General features: G+C 48.7%; 8 protein-coding genes across 8 annotated transcripts; 7 read left to right on the forward strand and 1 right to left on the reverse strand.

Moving 5' to 3' along the window:
• Nucleotides 1-189: 189 nt before the first annotated feature.
• N7508_001539 (glycoside hydrolase family 75 protein) lies at nucleotides 190-1331 on the forward strand (the record flags this gene model as incomplete). Its single annotated transcript, XM_058459605.1, has 5 exons — nucleotides 190-456; nucleotides 513-578; nucleotides 628-764; nucleotides 823-971; nucleotides 1018-1331. 5 exons carry the CDS (start codon nucleotides 190-192, stop codon nucleotides 1329-1331), a joined length of 933 nt encoding a protein of 310 aa, XP_058323137.1.
• Nucleotides 1332-2161: 830 nt separating this feature from the next.
• N7508_001540 (uncharacterized protein) lies at nucleotides 2162-2625 on the forward strand (the record flags this gene model as incomplete). The annotated part of the gene is made up of 2 exons (XM_058459606.1): nucleotides 2162-2392; nucleotides 2434-2625. 2 exons carry the CDS (start codon nucleotides 2162-2164, stop codon nucleotides 2623-2625), a joined length of 423 nt encoding a protein of 140 aa, XP_058323138.1.
• A 72-nt stretch (nucleotides 2626-2697) lies between these two features.
• N7508_001541 (uncharacterized protein) lies at nucleotides 2698-3539 on the forward strand (the record flags this gene model as incomplete). Its single annotated transcript, XM_058459607.1, has 3 exons — nucleotides 2698-2721; nucleotides 2797-3314; nucleotides 3341-3539. The coding sequence occupies 3 exons, from the start codon at nucleotides 2698-2700 to the stop codon at nucleotides 3537-3539; spliced, it is 741 nt and encodes a 246-aa protein (XP_058323139.1).
• Nucleotides 3540-4801: 1262 nt separating this feature from the next.
• N7508_001542 (endo alpha-1,4 polygalactosaminidase) lies at nucleotides 4802-6127 on the forward strand (the record flags this gene model as incomplete). Its single annotated transcript, XM_058459608.1, has 1 exon — nucleotides 4802-6127. The coding sequence occupies one exon, from the start codon at nucleotides 4802-4804 to the stop codon at nucleotides 6125-6127; it is 1326 nt and encodes a 441-aa protein (XP_058323140.1).
• Nucleotides 6128-8576: 2449 nt separating this feature from the next.
• On the forward strand, nucleotides 8577-9965 carry N7508_001543 (uncharacterized protein; the record flags this gene model as incomplete). The annotated part of the gene is made up of 2 exons (XM_058459609.1): nucleotides 8577-9860; nucleotides 9915-9965. 2 exons carry the CDS (start codon nucleotides 8577-8579, stop codon nucleotides 9963-9965), a joined length of 1335 nt encoding a protein of 444 aa, XP_058323141.1.
• Nucleotides 9966-11449: 1484 nt separating this feature from the next.
• On the reverse strand, nucleotides 11450-12109 carry N7508_001544 (uncharacterized protein; the record flags this gene model as incomplete). Its single annotated transcript, XM_058459610.1, has 1 exon — nucleotides 11450-12109. One exon carries the CDS (start codon nucleotides 12107-12109, stop codon nucleotides 11450-11452), a length of 660 nt encoding a protein of 219 aa, XP_058323142.1.
• Nucleotides 12110-16037: 3928 nt separating this feature from the next.
• Nucleotides 16038-17357, forward strand: N7508_001545 (putative zinc metallopeptidase; the record flags this gene model as incomplete). Its single annotated transcript, XM_058459611.1, has 2 exons — nucleotides 16038-16050; nucleotides 16099-17357. 2 exons carry the CDS (start codon nucleotides 16038-16040, stop codon nucleotides 17355-17357), a joined length of 1272 nt encoding a protein of 423 aa, XP_058323143.1.
• A 148-nt stretch (nucleotides 17358-17505) lies between these two features.
• Nucleotides 17506-18522, forward strand: N7508_001546 (NAD(P)-dependent alcohol dehydrogenase; the record flags this gene model as incomplete). Its single annotated transcript, XM_058459612.1, has 1 exon — nucleotides 17506-18522. One exon carries the CDS (start codon nucleotides 17506-17508, stop codon nucleotides 18520-18522), a length of 1017 nt encoding a protein of 338 aa, XP_058323144.1.
• Nucleotides 18523-19341: the final 819 nt, after the last annotated feature.

Here is a 19341-nt window from a genome sequence, read left to right on the forward strand (position 1 = left end):
TGTATGTACCGTGCAATGGAGACCAAATACCCCTTTCAGAAGGAAACTCTCGTCCGAAGCTTGTGTTTAGTTTGGTTATGAATAGATTAAATTTTGGGCGAGCATCTATATAAAGCCCGAATTCCCCAGCGCTAGAATAGAGAAATATCACCACTTCATCCTGCTTCGAATTGCCTGAGACTCATCATTATGTCATTCAAGTCCTCTTTCCCCATTGCTCTCCTTGCCATGTTTGGCACGGGGTTTGCCCAATCCGTGGATGGGTCCAAGTATAATAACCCAACCGCCGGACCACCTGCTAGCTATTTCGCGGCTGCCACGACAATTCCTGTTGCCGCTTTGCAAACTGCAGCTGCAAAGGCTAGCACAGCTGCGCAGAGTGCAACTTATCCCATCAATGGAGATAGTGGAGCTAAGAAAGTCACTATTCATAGTGACTGGTCGAATTTCAGCGAGGTGTGTGAGCCATTATTGTCCAATACAGAGCGGAAGGATTTATTAATGTTCTATAGGGTGCTGCATTCGTCTGGGTGGCAGACATGGATGTTGACTGTGATGGTATCGACTATAAGTGCAAGGTAGGACTAGTCCACATTTTACAAATTTCAGGTATTTACTCGATGACAGGGAAACCCAGATGGACAGGCAGAAACCAACTTCGGTGCTCTTGCTGCCTATGAAGTCCCATTTATTGTGATTCCTGACAAATTTGGAACTAAATATGCCAGCGTGCTCCCCGGAAACAATATCGGAGCGGTTATTTGGTAAGTCTTTGTCTAATTTTCAACGATGCTACAATGTTCAAAGCTAATGCAAAAGCAGCAATGGAAAGATGTTCTATGGTATTTATGGTGACACAGATGGTGATTCGCCCCAAGTCATTGGAGAAGCATCGTGGTTGATGGCCCGTACTTGCTTCCCAAATGACGATCTTAATGGAAATGCCGGTCACGGCGCCGCAGATGTGACCTGTAAGTTACAGAAGCATTTGTTTTGGATTTGGGCTAATGCTCTTAGACATCCTCTTCACTGGCAAAGATGCCGTGCTCCCCAGTAGCGCTCTCAACAAGAACTATATCACCAACTTTACCGCACTCCGGTCGATGGGTGACAAGCTGATGAGTTCTCTGGCGAAGAGCCTCAATCTGAGTGGAGGAACTACTACCCCTCCCAGCGGATCCTGCTCTTGGGCTGGACATTGCGCCGGTATGAAATACCATGCTCAACTTTTTTTTTTGTATACTTACTCATACTTAGGTGCTTCTTGCTCTGATGAAAATGACTGTTCCGATGATTTGGTTTGTACAAGTGGAAGATGTTCTAGCCCTTAGGCTATTGTGTCTTTCTTTTATACTATTGTTTGAACTCGGTTGTGGTTCCTGTGTTGGGTTATTGTCATTAACAACTTTGTGATTTCATCCAAGCTCGTGAGTAGCATTCTATATATCCGCCAGAGCTTATTTTATTCAAAAAAAAAAAAAAAAAAAAGAGAAAGCGCGTTTTTTTTGGCTTTTTACTGAAGATAAGTAGGTTTCGATCAATTGATGACCTGTTCTGTTGCCTGAAATCACACATTATGCGATGGGATATATCCCTGCACAACAGCTTTTTATGTCGAAAACTCTCTTCACTCAAGGTTAGGTCCTATGCCAGTGATGCATTCCCTCTTCTTGATATTCAATTTGACCACTCTATTTGCCCGCCCCAAGTCTATATGCCGCGCAGTATTGCAGTAAAGTTTCTGTCAGGCATCTAATTGCGCTATACCCATGAAAGTAACACAAGAAGTATTTCTAAGCTCAGCTGTGACTTTCGACTGGCCGTCAAAGCCAAAAGAATGCCGTGATCCCACCATAGGCAATAATACTTGGCCGTCTTCCATTGCAGAGAGGTCTCTTTATTTCTCCAACGGTTGAATAGGGACTTGAGTTACGAAGGATTCGTCCTTTCGCATCAAAATAACAGTAGTCGAGTATCGAGCGGGGTTCTTATAAGATAGAGGAGATATATAGCGACCAAACTGATCCTATCTCGATAGAAAAATCCAGTGATTTGACGATCTCCGATGTCTTCAAAACGGAAACCCTCATCAAATTGAAGCAAATCCATCAGGTCAACCGAAAACACACCTTGACGACGTATTCCTTTCAATGGCTTCGACATGCTCACAGTAGGCCATCTCTCATTTTGCCAGTGGAAGAATCCCGCCAATCGATCAGCCACGAAGCGACGCGACCTCTTATACTGGACCAATTTGGCCAAGATACTGGACAAAGGCGACTTTAATGCTCTGTCCCTTGCCGACACATTTGTTCCATATGACACATACAAGGGGACCGCGGAGCCCACTATCCGGAATAGAGCTGAATACCTAATGGGTGACCCCGCTATAGTATGTCAAACCCTTCCTCAGATTCTTGTTTCTAGGAATAGCACATCGCTATTCGCAACGCTCAGGCCATTCCTGCAATGGCATCGGTGACAAAGAATCTCGGGTACGCAATTACTACGTCGACATCGTATGCAGCTCCGTATGTTGTCGAAACCGATTTCCCGCTTTGGATCAGTGGACCGGTGGTTGCTCCGGTGGAACATTGTGACCTCGTTGAAAGAATCCGCTGCTGAAGCCGTCAGCAGTATTTTCAATGTCTCACGCATCAAGCTGACATGCATAGGTAGGGTTGGCCCTAGTAGATCATGACAAGCGATACGAAATTGCCGGTGAGTATCTGACAGTGTTATACAACTAAGAAGCAAGCAATCATAAGCTCTGACTTGGAAACATACACCTTACAGACTGGGGAAGAAAGATGGGCCGACGACGCCCTGCAAGAGAGCGCAGAAACGGGAGTATATGCCAACCCAAGTCGAATCAATTACATCCACCATCACAGCGAACACTTCAAATTCGACGGACCTCACATTTTGGCTCCACCGCCACAGCGCACGCCCTTCCTCTTCCAGGCCGGGACATCATCAGCCGGTGTAGCATTTGGCGCCAAACACGCCGAGGGAATCTTTGTGTCAGCGCCATTGCCCCACATCCTCGCATCGCGCATCAAAGCCATCTTCAATGAGGCAGCGCGAGTCGGCCGTGATCCACGATCGGTGAAAATATTCGCAATTTTCACACCGATAGTTGGCCGGACAGACGAGGAAGCCCGGGAGAAATACCGCGAGGCTCTAGCAAAAGAAGCGAAGAAGCAGGCTTTGCCTTTTTTTTTTTTTTTTTTTTTTTCTGAAAGCAGCGGCATCGACCTCAGCAAGTTTGATCTACACTCGTCACACCATCAGACGAGCATGTCGATGCACGGGTACATTCAACCATCAACACACTCAGCTACCAGAGTTCCGACGTGCCGTCGTGGACGCCAAGGAACATCGGCAAGCGCATCTCCATCGGCGGGGCTGGACCTATTCCAGTTGGATCCGCAAGCACTGTCGCGGACTTCCTGGAGGAATGGGTCCGCGTGGCTGATCTGGACGGGCTCGATATCGGTTACGTCCAGACACCGGGTACTTTAAGAGGATGTTGTTGAGCCGCTCGTGCCGGAACTTAGGAAACGGTGGCTCTACGCACCCGAGAATGAGAGCGGGACTACACGTGAGAGAGTGCATGGTTCTAGACAGACCGAAGCGGTTGAGGGAGGGCCAAGTCGGAAGAAATTACGCATATGAGGTGTATGACGGTCAGTAAGGGAATTTCGGTGCCTGGGCGTACCTGGCTGGCAACGCTAGCAGGGATTTTGACTCGGGTCACATATTATACGTACGGAGAAACAGGAGTATTTGCCCCTGCAAGTAAGATGAGATCTGGGAAGCCGATGTGTCAAAGTGTCTCCCCGGTTCAGGTACATGTCTGTGGAAGCGCCCCTAACCCTGCGCCAAGGCAAGCGGAGATATTAAGGGCCTGACTTTGCTTCGCAGAGGCCAGACCAGATGCCATGTGGTAAGGGACCGGTAGGTGTCATTGGTCAACTTTATGATGGCTTGCGACTAACGTCACCTAATGCATAGATCGGGTATTTTGTACTCCCCTTGAATTGGTTTTCTTTGTGCGGTTTTGGGCCCCCAAATCCTTTCATTTATCTTGAAAGAAATTGTCCGACTGGTATCATTCCTGCTGGTCCTTGAAATTAAAGACAATATTAGATATAATATTGCTTTTCTGTGGGTTTGATATAGCGCTATGTAGCTCATTAATTAAAGACAACAGAGCACCGGCACCTCCGATTGGGACCTATCGGCGCCTTTTCAATCTCCCCAGGGCTAGACCATTTACTGATTAGATTTCATGACTTCATTCAATGAGGTAAAACAGTTCTTTGTGGCAAATGAACGGATTTCGTCAACCGCGAGGCGTTTCTTGGCAGGCGTTTCATCTTTCATTTCATGCCCATCTTGCCTGACTTGCTTTACATTTTCCTGCCGACTACGAGCTCTCGCTTCTAGTGGACCTAGATGCAGTGTGATCTGTTTGCGCCCTGCTTGGCTCGTTTAAAGTCCCCCGCTAGTGGCTAGTTCACCTTAGGCTAATTATTGCACCCCGCTCTGACTTTATACCTCCGATCCGGTGCGAATCTGAAACATCTCTATGCAGGGCATACAATTTCTTCGCTTTTGAGCGAGATGGGATTATAAGTATCGACTGTCTGCTCATGATGTTCATACTATTCTCAACCAGTCTCTCCTTTAACTGACGCTTTACTGACGCTTGCTGGACTCAAGTCGTCTTCCATTCCTTTCTACAATCATTCATTTCTGACATTCTTTCAACCAACTTTTCAACCAGTTTTTCAACATGATGTACTCTTCCCAGAATTCGGGCTGGCCGGCCTTCATGGCCAAGAGAAAGGTCCTGGTGTCCTGTGTTCTCGGCCTCTTCTTCCTCGCCATTGGAGCTGATATCCGGGCTGAGCGCGCCGCTGGACATGCCCAGAAGAAGATGCTGAAGCGTGACACCGACACTACTATTTGGCAGCCAGCCGCTGGAGTCAAATGGCAAATCCAGCTGATCGATGCCGTCGAGGATACCACCGCCGATGCCGACATCTGGGACATCGACCTGTTCGACAACACCGCAGCCACGATCTCCACCCTCCAATCCAAGGGCCACAAGGTCATCTGCTACTTCTCCGCCGGAACCTACGAAGACTGGCGGTCCGATATCAGCAAGTTCGACTCCGCAGACTTCGGCAGCAACCTCGATGACTGGCCAGGCGAGAAGTGGCTCAACATCAAGTCCACCAGCGTTCGCTCGATCATGACTGCCCGCTTGGACATGGCAAAGGAGAAGGGCTGCGATGGCGTGGACCCGGATAACATCGACGCCTACGGCAATGCGAACGGTCTTGGCTTGACTGAAGCGGACTCGATTGACTTCTTGAGTTTCCTTTCTACCGAGACCCACTCTCGCGGCATGGCCATCGGTCTTAAGAACGGTGGGGATATCATTGGCTCTGTTATTGACAAGATGCAATGGTCTGTCAATGAGCAGTGTGCTGAGTACAACGAGTGTGATGTCTATGCTGCTTTTACTGAGGTCAACAAGCCTGTTTTCCACATTGAGTACTCCGATGAGACCATCGAGAGCGACAGTTCTTCGACTGATGCCACCGACGACACTAACGAGGATGTCGCTGCCACAACTACTGCTAGTGCCAAAATTTCTGCTACTGCTGCTGCTTCTGTTTCTAATTCGGCTTCCGCCTCCGTGCCTGCCGGCGCTACCACTAGCACCAGTGCTACTGAAACTACTTCGACTGCTGCCACAACTTCTACAACTGACGCCGATGCCGACTCCACCTCGGACGCTACGACTGACACGACCACTGACGAGGATGATGAGACCGACGACGACGAGACTGATGCCGAAGACGATAACTCTGAGGATGATGACTCTGAGGACGACGATTCCGAAGACGATGACTCAGAAGATGACACCGATACCGAGACTGAGCTTGACAACACCCATGTTCGCAAGCACAAGCACCGACACAACAAGATCGAGCGCCGAGCCACTCTCTCCGCCTCTCTGAAGTCAACTGCCTGCAACGCTAAGAGCGCCGACAAGTTCTCCACTGTGATCAAGAACATGAACCTTGACGCTTGGGTTGAATATTGCTAGATAACACGCTCTCAACTCGGGAACTATGCCAATTGCCACTTTTTGTATACCTACCAGTTCGGGAACTAGTGGAGGAATGACTGTCGTTATAGCATATATTCAGAAGGCAATTCTTGTTCAATCTAAGAGATGTCATCAAAGATTTCGGAAATCACTATAAAATTCATTCGCAATCGTCTTCTAAACCGATTCCATCAAACTCATGGATATGTTGTACCTTGCTCACAAATGCGCCCAAACACTTCCTCGGTATGCACCACCCCCTTGTCCACAGCCCCTTCCCTCCTCGTCCTCTCCAACTTTGGAGCAAAAGACTCCCCATCCCAGCTCCACCAGTAGCACCTACTTCCCTTGGTCCCGTTGCTACCAACAGCAACATCCCCATTCCCATTCCTATCCCCATCCCTATCAACCCCCTCCCCATCGGCCTTCGAACAATACCTCTCACTAGTAGCAGCATGCAGATGCCTATCCCAACGTTTTTCTAAAGGAACCATAAAAGAACTAAACACCATCCACAAAAACAGCAGACAAAACCCGACCAACAGGCAATTCCCGAAATAACCCCGTGTTAACACTAGGAGGGTACGCATGCACAAAGGGAATAGACGGATATCGCCGCGCCATCTCAAGAAAGAAACTCCTTATCAAACTAGCATGTACTCCACATTTCTTTAGACTGAATGTATGTTCCAGACCTAAGTCTGAGAAATTGACTTTGCCATTTCGGCTTGCACGGACTGAGACGAGGGGCTCTAGTACTGGTACCACTACGGATAGTCCTGAGCTAGCGTTCGAGGGGTTTTGCGTCGCGATATTCAAAAGAGGAAGCAGACTAACGATAAATCGCATCCGCGCATAATAATACAGGACGAACTTGCGATCTAGACCGACAGTCTCATCTCTTCCTTTGAATGTCACATACCACGATATCATGAATAGTAAATTAAGCTTTCTCTCTTTTGCTGCGATTTCGGCGTCTACTTTGCCAATAGTTTTGAGGAGAGATATATCTGTTTGGAGGGATTTTGGCTGGGATGTTGGGTTTATTGTGTTCATTGAGGCAGTTGCTCTGTCGGCGGCGCTTCGATTGTAGCCTATTAAATAGATCTCTGGAAAGGTGTGTATTTGGCTAGGGCTAGGGCTGGTGAGAGGGAGGTCGCTGATGTGCCGCCGACTAGGTGATTTGGAGAATTGTAACAAATCGGCATGGAGAAGGACCTGGGATATGGGCAGGTCGAGCGCACCGACTTCGGCGACGAGGGGCCTGGGGTGAGGAATTTGAGGGCTGCATTTTGAATTCTGATGATCTTTCGGTTTACCATTGTTGCTTGCTTGCTCTGTGGTCCCAGGTATAATTCGAAAATGAGATAGTGGCCATCACAATAAGGTTGATAACTTGGTGAGATAAATGAACGAGGTGAAGAGAAAAGGAAAAGTGACCATATCAGTATCAGACAAACAATGTTCCACAAAATGCCAGTCTCTTTATCAAATAATCGAAGGATTCAGGTCCATCCCCCAGGGAAGTGGCTCATATAAGCCACGGCAGTCGCCGGCTAAACCCGAGCAGATCCATGGATTCACCGGTTGGCGGACTTGAACGCATTCCAAGTCGGAGGTTTTAAGTTAATATCCAACGCAACATTCTTCAGGTACCAAAAAAGCCAAGGAATGCGCCAAGACCAATGCTAAAGACACGCGATATCCAAGCCTCCAGCCCTATAGGGCTACGATCTTCTTTCTGTAGAGGCTCCATTTCTCTGACAATTCGATTTGCATGCTTTATCAAGATCCTTTTAGGTAGCCTTGAATCTCAATAGACTCTTAAGACATGGGAGCTTAACGGTAAAATCCAATCATCCCGACAAGCTTGGCACACGAACAAGCGAAAGACAAGCAGGCGCTAACTAGTCTTGATTCTACTACCATGCCAAGAAGAATAAACCACCTTCCAAGCATGTGCACACTTAGCCAAACTAATTACGTACACCCCTCAGAGTCGCAGAATAGTAAATTCCGGGCCCGGGGTGAGTAGCCACTATAAGCTTAGTGCCAGAGTCGGGTGCATCCGCAGACTTGCCAACCTGTTCAACCTGCAGCATGAGGTTAAAAGGATAAATAGCGTGGACATACTCTGCGAATCAGTTCTTCTACTCCCTCCTTATATTGACCAATCCCCACACAATATACTAACACCACGCACGATGAGACCCGAGACCCCGAAAGGGCCTGAAGACCGTGCCATGTCTCAGAGGGGGTGTACTCCACCCTACCAGATTCTTTAAAATCCTTGATCTTATCTGATGGTTTTCCATCTATTCTTCTCTCTTTGAACAGGAATTGGGTTTGTTCTCGGCTTCCCCTCTTGCAATCTCCATCCACCCTCGCCTCGATCTCTCAATCCCATCCACAACCCTCCCAACAAGGCCATTATCCAAAAGCCAAAATGGCCACCGAAGCCCTCCCAAAAGACCCCGCCCTCTCAGATCCAGAAAGACAACAAAGGATAGACGGCGACGCCAAATTCCACCGCCTAGGCTGGAAGCGCCTAACAGTGATCTCAATCGTCGAAGCCATCGCACTAGGAAGTCTAGGCCTCCCCTCCGCATTCGCAACACTAGGCATGGTGGCTGGCACCATAATGACCATCGGGCTAGGCTTCGTCGCAATCTACGCAGGCTACAACATCGGCGAAACAAAACTGAAATACCCTGAAATAGGCCACTACGCCGACGTCGGCCGACTCCTCCTGGGCAACATAGGCTCCAAGATATTTGTGGGCAGTTTCGTCGCGCTGCTCGTTTTCGTCATCGGATCGCATTGCTTGACAGGTGCTATTGCTTTCCAGACCATTGCGCAGAGTAACGTGTGCTCGATTGTGTTTAGTATTGTCTCCGCGGCGATCTTGATGTTACTCGCTATCCCGCCGTCGTTTGCGGAGATTGCCATATTGGGGTATATTGATTTTGCGTCGATTATTGTTGCGATTGGAGTTACGATGATTGCGACTGGGATTCAGAGGTCTAGTGGGACTGGGGAGTTTGTGGATGGTATGATTCCCTGGTCTGCGTGGCCGAAAGAGGGGCTTACGTTCTCGGCTGCTATCGTCGCTACTAATAATATTGTTTTTGCGTATTCTTTTGCCGGGTGTTTACCTTCTTTCATGGAGGATATGCATACCCCTGAGGATTATGTCAAGACGCTTTGGTGGATGGGGGGCATTCAGATTATTGTTTATACGTTGACTGGGTCGATTATTTATGCTTTTGTTGGGCAGGGTGTGCAGTCGCCGGCGTTGTTGTCTGCTGGGCCTGTTATCTCCAGGGTTGTTTTTGGTATTGCGCTTCCGGTGATCTTTATTTCCGGCTCGATCAATACCACCGTTGTGTGTCGGTATATTCATGGGAAGGTTTATCGCGACTCGGTTGTTCGCTATGTGAATACTAGCAAGGGCTGGATGACTTGGCTTGGTCTTGTTTTCCTTGTTACCATTCTTGCTTGGGTTATTGCTGAGGCTATTCCGATTTTCTCGGAGTTGCTTTCCATTATCTCCGCTTTGTTTGTTTCGGGTTTGTCGTTTTATATCCCGCCTATTATGTGGTATGTGCTTTTGAGAGAGGGGGCTTGGTATGAGAAGCATAATTTGAAGACTGCCGTTTTGAATGGCATTGTCTTTGTGGTTGGCATTATTGTCTTTGGGTGTGGCACTTATGCCAGTATTGCTGAACTGGTGAGTTCTTTTCATTTTGAAATGCATGATGAAGTGCTAAGTTCTATCTCATAGATTGCCAAATTCCAGTCAGGATCAGTGGGCAAGCCATTCACGTGTTCTTAGCTGAATATTTCAACAAAGTCGCCTACATATGGCCGTGTGACCTATGTCCAAGTGAGATGACCTAGATCTGAAAGGCTATTTGGCGGAGTCTCGGTTGAAAATTGGAAATCACCATATTCAGAATCAGGAGACCTAGCAGACGTTCAAAAAGAAGAAAGATCAATCAGGCGACACTAGAATATGAGATCAACGCGTGAACATTCTCCAACTGACTCGGTCATATTACCGATGAACCAAGGTCACTCCTTATTAAAGCAAAACCCAATAATTCTGGTAAAACTTTTCAACACCAATTAGGGGAAGACAAGAAACCGATCTATGAGGCTTTTTCAGAGTGGAGATGTAGAGCCGCAGGGTCCACCATAGTATAGTGATCAGCAGGTGGCTTTGCAGCCTTGTCGAGGCTGTGAACAGTGCAGGACATTTATCCTTTTGTCGCATTCCCGAGTATCTGTACATCGTGGAACAAGCTTTATTCACACTAATGCATAACAATGTTGTACATTACAGGGTACTTTCATCTGACGTATGAAGCATCTTGGCCTTGCCTGAGGCATATCCTCATACACCTCAGCCACAACCCCGCAGTGAGTCATGTATCGGACTTGTAAGTTAAAAAAAGGTATATCAATCGGTAAAGAAATGGAGACAAATAGAATGGTGGGGAATACAAGTGCAGATGGGTGGGGTTGATCAACATTGTTTGACTCAGGCCATATGACCCAGACACGAAGGACGTATGAATGACCTAATATGTTTACAGTATATGTTACAGTATAGAAACAGATTCACATGTTGCAAGATTCATATTCGAGTTCATAGTTCGAAATCATAGTGACCATTCCCAGAGGCTGTCCAAAAGAAGGAATGGCCGACAACCTCGCAGGGCGCATATCGTAAAATCACATAAAGTTCACAAAGGAAAAAGATAAAAAGATAAAGCTGCTGCAAGCTTCTCCACAAAACAACAGAATGAGTCACACAAACAAGCCAATAAAGCGTGCAGGATATAAAAACATGCATGAACATCAACGAGTCCCCGCATCGTTCATTGGCTAAGTCATCCACACCTGCATCCCCAGATGGATGGGTGTGAATGTGCACCAATGAAGGTGCCTAGCTAAGACTGCAAAATAGCAGGGACACAGCAAAAAAACCCCGAGTCACATTCAAGTGTCGGGGGTTCCCAAGCTGGACCCCGACCTGCGACAGTCGAGTCAGAGATCAGTGAAAACAGAAAATTGAGTTTCCGAGGGCGCATCCAGGCAGGCCCTTTCAATCCAGATCTCAAAGACGGGAGTGGGTATCAATACATGCGGTAGCGCACATATTGGCAGAGCACCGAACATGGGATTGGGGAGGTAGACAATCAATGTCTATTGAATTGAAGCTTATTCGAAGCAATTGGAGGGTAGTAGACTAAGTCGTAGTTGAAACCGTACAGTCGTAGACCGAGAAACCAGAAGCGATCATCGGTCTCGCGTTCAACGGTGATACTTGCTGCCACCCTCGACGTACCGACGGGGGGCCTCGTACTGGCGCTCCACGCGCTCCTGGCGGTCGGTGTTGTATAGCGAGCCACGGCTGGATGAGGGCCGGCTAGGGGAGGAACCACCAGGGGAGCGGTACATGATCGAAGCTGGGGAGCGGGAGCTGCGAGGAGTGCGCTCGATGATCTGGTAGGTCTCTGGGGACATGGAGCGAGGACGCACTTGCTCGCTGCTGACTCTGCGAGCGGGGATTGGGTAGGTGCGGTCGTAGCTGCGGCCAGTGGAGGGTACTTGAACTGGATTCTGGACGATGACGGGCTTGGAGCGCAGACGGAGGCCTTGCTCGATTGCTGTGAGGAGGTTGCGGACGGAGTAGGCGTCGCGAGGGAGCTTGACTCGTGTGGACTTGCCGGCCTCCGCGTCGACTACGGAGTAGTACTTGCCGTTGCGGCTGTGGATGTATTGGATCAGAGTGCGAGCACCGGCGTTGCCTTGGTCACAGAGGGAGCGGCCGTCCCTGAGGGTCTCGACTGCATTTGAGCAGTGGCGGCAGTGGATGGCGTGTTCCTCGAACTCGGTCACGACTAGGCTCTCGTCGTCGGCGAGGTCGCGGACGACGACGAGAGGATCGGTGATTTCAATTGGGGCGGGCATAGTGTTTGTTCGGCGGAGTGCCAGCAGACGTCGGGTCAGACTGCGAGGAGGGGATCTTTCCCTTATAGTTGCGAGAGTGGAAGGGTCGACGATGTATGAAGTGGAGCGGAAGGGCGACACCGTGACTGATTTATGAGGGTGATGAGGGGATAATGGATGATCGGCCTTGTAGGTGAGTGACTGAATGTGATAATGTGAAACTTGTATGGGACAGTTGATGTTGTGTGTTAATGGAGTATCAAATGGGTGGTGTGGGGGGGGGGGAGGGAGGGTTATATAGTACATGACTTGCATATACATATAGATGCCTGGTTGATCTGCAGCCTACCCCCGGGGCCATACGAAGTTAGTAACTTGACTAACTTAGTGTATTTAGCGTCTTATATTTCTGGTTAGTTTGTGGCTAGGGGCTGTGCCTTTGGCGTCAACACCGCCAGGTTGAAGCCTGCCGATCAGCTTATTGGCTGCAACTGTTCAAACAAACGGTATAGAGTCCCCTCTATCTTCAGTGCACTCTCCACCTACGCAGTATAATGACTATTCTTCCCATTACATCAGGGGTAATACCAATACTGTCATTCTGTCATGGCTTGTGGCTGATGCTGTCTCGTGTACCCCCCTGAGAACAGGCCTCAGGTTCGCGTCATTTTCTCTTTTACTCTCTAGATTGTGTCTTTGATTTTGATTCAGAACCAGAACATTCAAACACCTGAAACCGCTTGATCTGAGGCTCCGTTGCATCTCCCTACGCTCATAGGCCCCCGCAGCCGCCCTCATAGCGTCTACCGAGACAACTCGCGAACTCTTGAAACGAAATTTGCAACTCGATATTTCCATATTTGAAGCCTGTTTCACGCTATCTAAGAATAACATCGAGTTCGGAAATGAGTAAGTGGGTTTGGACCCCACGACTATCACCAGCCCCGATTCCGTCAGCCTCAAGTTCGTATACGGAAACCGATCAATCTCACCCAATACCACAAACAAAACTAATCCTATTCCAATGCCCTGCTCAGCCTCAGCCACCAATTTCGTTATCCTTCACTCTTGATTCGATGCACCAGCCACTGATGTCTGCTTTCGTATCGCGCCCTTTGAGGGATCCCTCGCATGTCACTCCCACCCTCGGACCCTGAATCCTCAACAACCACTTTCAATTCCAGCTCTTTCCATATCTCTGTCTGTGTCGCTTGACGCGCGCGAGATCAAATCCTCCATCCTTCTGGACCTGTCTTCTTGCTGCCTTCGCAGGCACCAGTCCGCTTACTGACATGGGGGGGGGAAGGGGAGAGGGGGGGTCTGACCTCCCAAGTCCAGATCAGCGCTATCTCAAGGACAGACTGTTCTTTTTTTATTTGGACCTTTTTTTACCATGTCTATTCCTATTTCAAGCATGCAGGTCTTTTTTTCTCACAACAATTTTCCGATACTTACTTGACATCCACCCCTTGCACCCGGGCGCATACCTTATTCATATTTATATTTACATAGGCGCACTACAACCCTTAACGCAAATATGGTTTCTCAAAGTGCATCGTCCTTCAACAGCCCGGCCGGGCTAGCTCAATCGGTAGAGCGTAAGACTCTTAATCTTAAGGCTGCGGGTTCGACCCCCGCGTTCGGCTATTCCTAAACACCGTCCTCGAGTGAGCGTTTCTTTTTTTTTTGTGGAAGAATTTTTTGAGCCGCCGATATCCTGCAACGTGAGTGGTTGCGTTGTTAGTGTATTCTCCACTGGCGGGCCGCAACGAAATGTGCACGAACTGACCCAATGGCATTCATTTACTTGTTTTTTTTTTTTTTTTTTTTTGACAATGCACACTCTATAACTCAATAATCTGGCAATAATACGCGAACTCACAAGTTGTACAGGCAGACATCTTGGAAATGGCCAAAAAGCAAAAGCAAATGGCCCCATGTCAGACCCTGAAGCTTGTGGCTTGACTAGATCCGAGCGCAAGGCAGAAATCGCCTTAGTGTCGTGAGGGCTTGCTAAGGTTTCTTGTTCAGCTGAACATGGTCTTTGGCTTGACGAGTGTAGACTTCAACTGATTTTCTGAGGATTGTCACCTGGCCATTTCTTTCTTGATTCGTCGTCAGAGGCTTTGGGCACTGGATTCGGCGGGTTTTATTGGTTTTTTGTTTTACTTGGTCTGGGGTGGCTGCATCATCCGGCCGGGTTTTGACTATATTCTAGACTAGACAGAATCTGTGCTTTATAATACTGATTATCAATCTGTGTGTTTGGCTGGGTTCAGGGATTGGCTGTTGTTTCTTCGAGGTCCTGATACCCTGTAGTTTTATGTTGCCGTGGATCACTGTTGCGGATCTATTCTGGCACGAGATATGTAATTTATTCCATACCTCGTTTCGGGATTGAAACTGATCTTGTTTGCCACCTAGGCTGAATGAAACCGTAGATGACTGATTGTAAGGGGTTTGACCCCTCAGTTTGATATTCTGCCTTGATTGTTGTTTGGAGTAGTGATCGGCCTATCTTCGAAGGCAGCAGTATGTTTCGTTGATGTCTGTTATCTCGCACATTCTTTTAGATTTTCTCACGCACTAGATCATTCCAATACACTTCGAATGTAAGTCCTGAGGAATCTGGCATCTTTTCTTGGCCATGAGCCATGCAGGTGGTTTCCGTATCATCTCCTATCCCAAATCCAGGATTTCTCTACTTTCTAAGCTCACTCCCTTGACTCCCCGCCTCTCAATCACATACAATGACTATGTTCATATTCTTGCAGAGGAAGCTGTTCAATATGTCGGGCTTGAATCCAATCCACAGAAACGATTGAGAAATCGCGATAACAAAATGGCAACCAGATCATCTATCATTGTCTTTCATGGTCAGTCTATCTACTGCTTTGATATCAGAGCCATAGTTCATAGGACTAATGAGATAAGAGCCAGTGACACTTTTGTATTATATAGGCAAGTTCACCCCTGATTCCGCCTCTCGTGACTTGAGACAGCGGATAAAACGCAGACTGGACTTGATAAATCAGTGAGATTTAGTTTATATGTTGCCCGCTCTTGCTGGTACACGGAGTCCGCTCTACTCCACCGAGCCACCAGTGATGGTTTTGAGTGTCCCAAAGACCTGGATATGTGATACTACAAGACTATCTCAAAAGTCCAATCACGCTTCTGGACTTCCGAGACCAGGGGGTTTGACCACAAGAAGCCTCGAGCGTGTTGGTCACTACAAGAATAAATCATCCTTCCTCATCCGGCTCTGGTCTTTGCTTCTTTTCCTACTCCGCTTCTAGGTTTTATTCAAATAGGCTGGCAATTGCAAAGTTTTGACCATACTTATACCTTGAAGGTCAATACGAAGTCTTGCCCTCGCTTCTCTTGTACCCGAGGCCAAAGCCGGGCACTTTTGCATCGATAATTAACATATTCTTCAAATCAAAGCAAGAGATGAACGAGAGATTGGAATGAGCCCTCAATTATCAACACACGCAGTACACACATTGCCCCTCCCTCAGATATACGTGGGGTTTATATAGTCTTCGACTTGCGTAGAATCAAGACAGTACAATCTATAAATATCAGGGCATGCAGAGGACATAATGAAATTCGCCGAAGCAGCCGAGTATTCCGTGTTCATGTACTCTAGCACACTTGGAAGGTTCGCCCCGATTCTGGAGCCAAACAAGCAAGTCAATGCGAATTCATCCGATGGTGTCCGGAAACCATTGCCGATATCAAGCGCAAGTCAATCTGATTGGCAAGGGACCAGTGGAGCAGATCTAATAAAATTAGTTCATCGGCAATTTGTTGACAACGCGGAACAGACCAAGAATTGGCGAGGATGCGGGGAATTGACTTAGGGGGGGGGCGTTTGCCGAGCTGTTATCAATTAACACTATAAGGGTCGAGAGACTTCCATATTCTCACCTCACACATCGCCAACATGCAATTAAGAGGTATGAAGACCCCCTCTCACCCATTTACTCCCAACTTACCCTTCGCAGAAGATAAGAATGCGCTGGGCGACGTCATCAATCGCTACCGCCCAGACCTAAAGTCATTCGAAGACCTCTACCAACACCTACACGCCCACCCAGAACTATCAGGCGAAGAAGAAGAAACCGCCAAAAAGGCCGCCGATCATCTCAAAGCCCTCGGCTATGAAGTGCACACCAAGATCGGCGGCCACGGCGTCGCAGGCGTCCTCCGCAACGGCGCCGGCCCAACAATCCTACTGCGGGGTGACATGGACGCCCTACCCGTAGAAGAGCAAACAGGCCTAGCATATGCCAGTAGAGTAATCGCCAGAGACTCAGAGGGCAAAAAGCAACCGGTGATGCACGCTTGCGGCCACGACACCCACGTCACATCCCTCATGGCAGCATCGAGCCTCCTGCACGCCGCCCGCGACGAATGGAGCGGAACCCTGATCTGCCTCTTCCAGCCGGCAGAAGAACATCTGGACGGCGCAAAGGCCATGCTCGACGACGGTCTTTACGATAAGATCCCCAAGCCGGATCTCGTCCTCGCGCAGCACGTCATGCGCATGCGCGCCGGCACGGTCAACCTGCGCGCCGGGCCCCTCTTGACCGCAGCTGATGCATACGACGTGCGGATATTCGGACGTGGCGGGCACGGCTCGGCGCCTCAGACGACCATCGATCCGATTGTTCTGGGCTCTTCGATCGTGACACGTCTGCAGTCTATTGTGTCGCGGGAGGTGACGCCTGGTAAATTGGCGGTTGTTACTGTTGGCAGTATCCACGCGGGTCAATCGCACAATATTATTCCTGCGCATTTGGACTTGCAATTGAATGTGCGGACTTTCGATGCCGCGGTGCGGGAGCGCATCTGCGCGTCTATTCATCGCATTATTCATGCTGAGTGTCAGGCTGCCGGTGTCGAGCGTGAGCCGGAGATTAAGCTTACTTTCTCCACGCCGTCGACGATTAATGATGGGAAGACTATTGATGCGCTGAAGGAGACTTTCGGGCCCTACTTTGGAGATGATCTGGTTGATATGGAACCTCCTAGTGCAAGTGAGGACTTTTCTTTGCTTGCTACTGCTGTGGGGGCTCCTTATGTTATGTGGATGTTTGGTGGTACTGACCCTGAGACTTGGAATGAGGCTGTGAAGAAGGGCACTCAGGATACGCTGCCTAGTAATCACTCGCCTTTCTTTGCGCCGGTTATTCAACCTACATTGAAGACTGGTGTCGATGCATATGCGCTCGGTGCTTTGACCTTCTTGCAGAAGAAGTAAATAGGAATGGCATCACATCCATCAATTCAAATCTCCAATGTTTACCCGATAAGAAAGATAGTGAAGTCATTGCGGGTCTCCAAAAAAAAGTGGCCACCCCAACCCTCTCTCTTTCCCCATCTCTGTATCTCCAAGTGTACACTAGAACATGGCAGCAGAAAAATCCACAATGAAAGCCTGGCTATACAGCGACACAACGAACGGCCTCGAGCACAACCTCACCTTCACCCTCGAAGCCCGCACCCCACCAGCACTCCGTAACGACGATGTCCTAATCAAAGTCCTCTCAGCATCCCTAAACCCAGCGGACTACAAGGTCCCAGAACTAGGCTTCCTAGCTCCAAAGCTACTGATCGGCACACCCGCCTCTCCAGGAATGGATTTCTGCGGCCGGGTAGTGGCAACAGGACCTGACGCAACGGATTTGTCGCCAGAGCAGCTAGTTTACGGGAATCTAGGCAAGCCCTGCCAATTCGGGTCCCTAGCCGAGCTTATCGTCGCACCGGCAAGCTTCCTAGTTCATTTGCCGGAAGGCGTGGAGGTTGATCACGCCGCTACGCTCGGTGTCACTGGGCAAACGGCGTATCAATCGTTGAAAGGGTATGTCAGTGCGGGTGATAAGGTGTTTCTTAATGGCGGTTCGGGTGGATGTGGAATCTTCGCTATTCAAATTGCGAAGGTGATGGGGTGCCATGTTACGACTACGTGTTCGACGAAGAATGTTGAGTTCTGTCGTGGGCTTGGTGCTGATGAGGTTATTGATTATACCGTCGAGGAGGATCTTGTTGCGGCTCTTGGTGAGAGGGGTGTTGTCTTTGATCATATTGTTGATCATATTGGGTACCCTGCCGCGTTCTATCGCCAGTCTGATCGGTTCTTAGCTCCTGGGAAGACCTTTGTGCAGGTTGGAGCTCCGGGTGTGGGCACTTTTGTGGAACGCATGCTTTTGCCGGGTTTCCTCGGCGGTGGAAAGAGGAGGTATGTTATTTTTGTCACTAAGAATAACAAGGAGGATCTTGCTCAGCTTGGAGAGTGGGTTCAAAAGGGGGATGTCAAGGTTCAGCTGGATACTGCTTATGAGCTTGAGGGTGTTGTTGAGGCTGTCAGGCAGCTGAAGTCTGGCCGGGCTAGGGGCAAGATTATTGTTCACGTTGCTAAGCCTTGACGGTATGATCGAGCTAATCGGTGTTTCTTGATGTACGTACAACTATTGAGGTTTTATCACAATCGTCAGGTTGCTCGCTTTTCTTCCCTCTCTCGCACGTGCACCTCACAGCACAACACGCTCACCTTATAGTATATCGATTATTCTACGACATAACGCCCACCTTAACAGAACTACCACCTAATCGGGTGGTGCTCAATCTAACACATAATTCACGTTGCCAAATATCAAACATCTCACCATATGAATGTTGAGTGTCATTATCTACTTTAGATCGCGGAGAGAAAGAAACAAACATTCTTCAAGCTGTATGAGCAGATCCCTGGGATTTGGTTCTTTGAATAATATGTGCCCGTATAAGTGTTAGCATCTCACTTGCTAGGTGCCGCTTCCAAGAACAGATCAGGCTGATCTTGTTCGGGCCGACAGACCTGCAAACGTCGCAGTCAGGTACGGAATGAAAAATGGCCAATAAGGCAAGACTCTCACATCTCACTGATGCGAACAAGTCTCGAGCTGTTTAGATCAGGGGCTCTTTGCCTTCGTCCTGGTTTATACCAAACCCCCCCCCCCCCCCCCCCCGGGGTCTGTCCAGCCAGTGGTTTCGGTCCTGGGTTGATGTGTGATACAGGCAAACTATCACCGCCATTCAGGTCAGATAAAACATGTTTGGAGTCGCTCGCTTGAGAACTTTGGTTCTCTGTCTGGAAACTTGCTAACTTTTTTCTCCACGAGAAGGGTGTCCGAACTGCAGGAGGCATAGATAGTGCTAGCAAAACTTTCTTCTGAACTTGAATGAGAACGTCCTCAATATCCGTT

The sequence above is a fragment of the Penicillium antarcticum genome, assembly GCF_028974205.1.
Source record: "Penicillium antarcticum strain IBT 31339 chromosome Unknown utg000002l_segment0_segment0, whole genome shotgun sequence".
Lineage (NCBI taxonomy): Eukaryota > Fungi > Ascomycota > Eurotiomycetes > Eurotiales > Aspergillaceae > Penicillium > Penicillium antarcticum.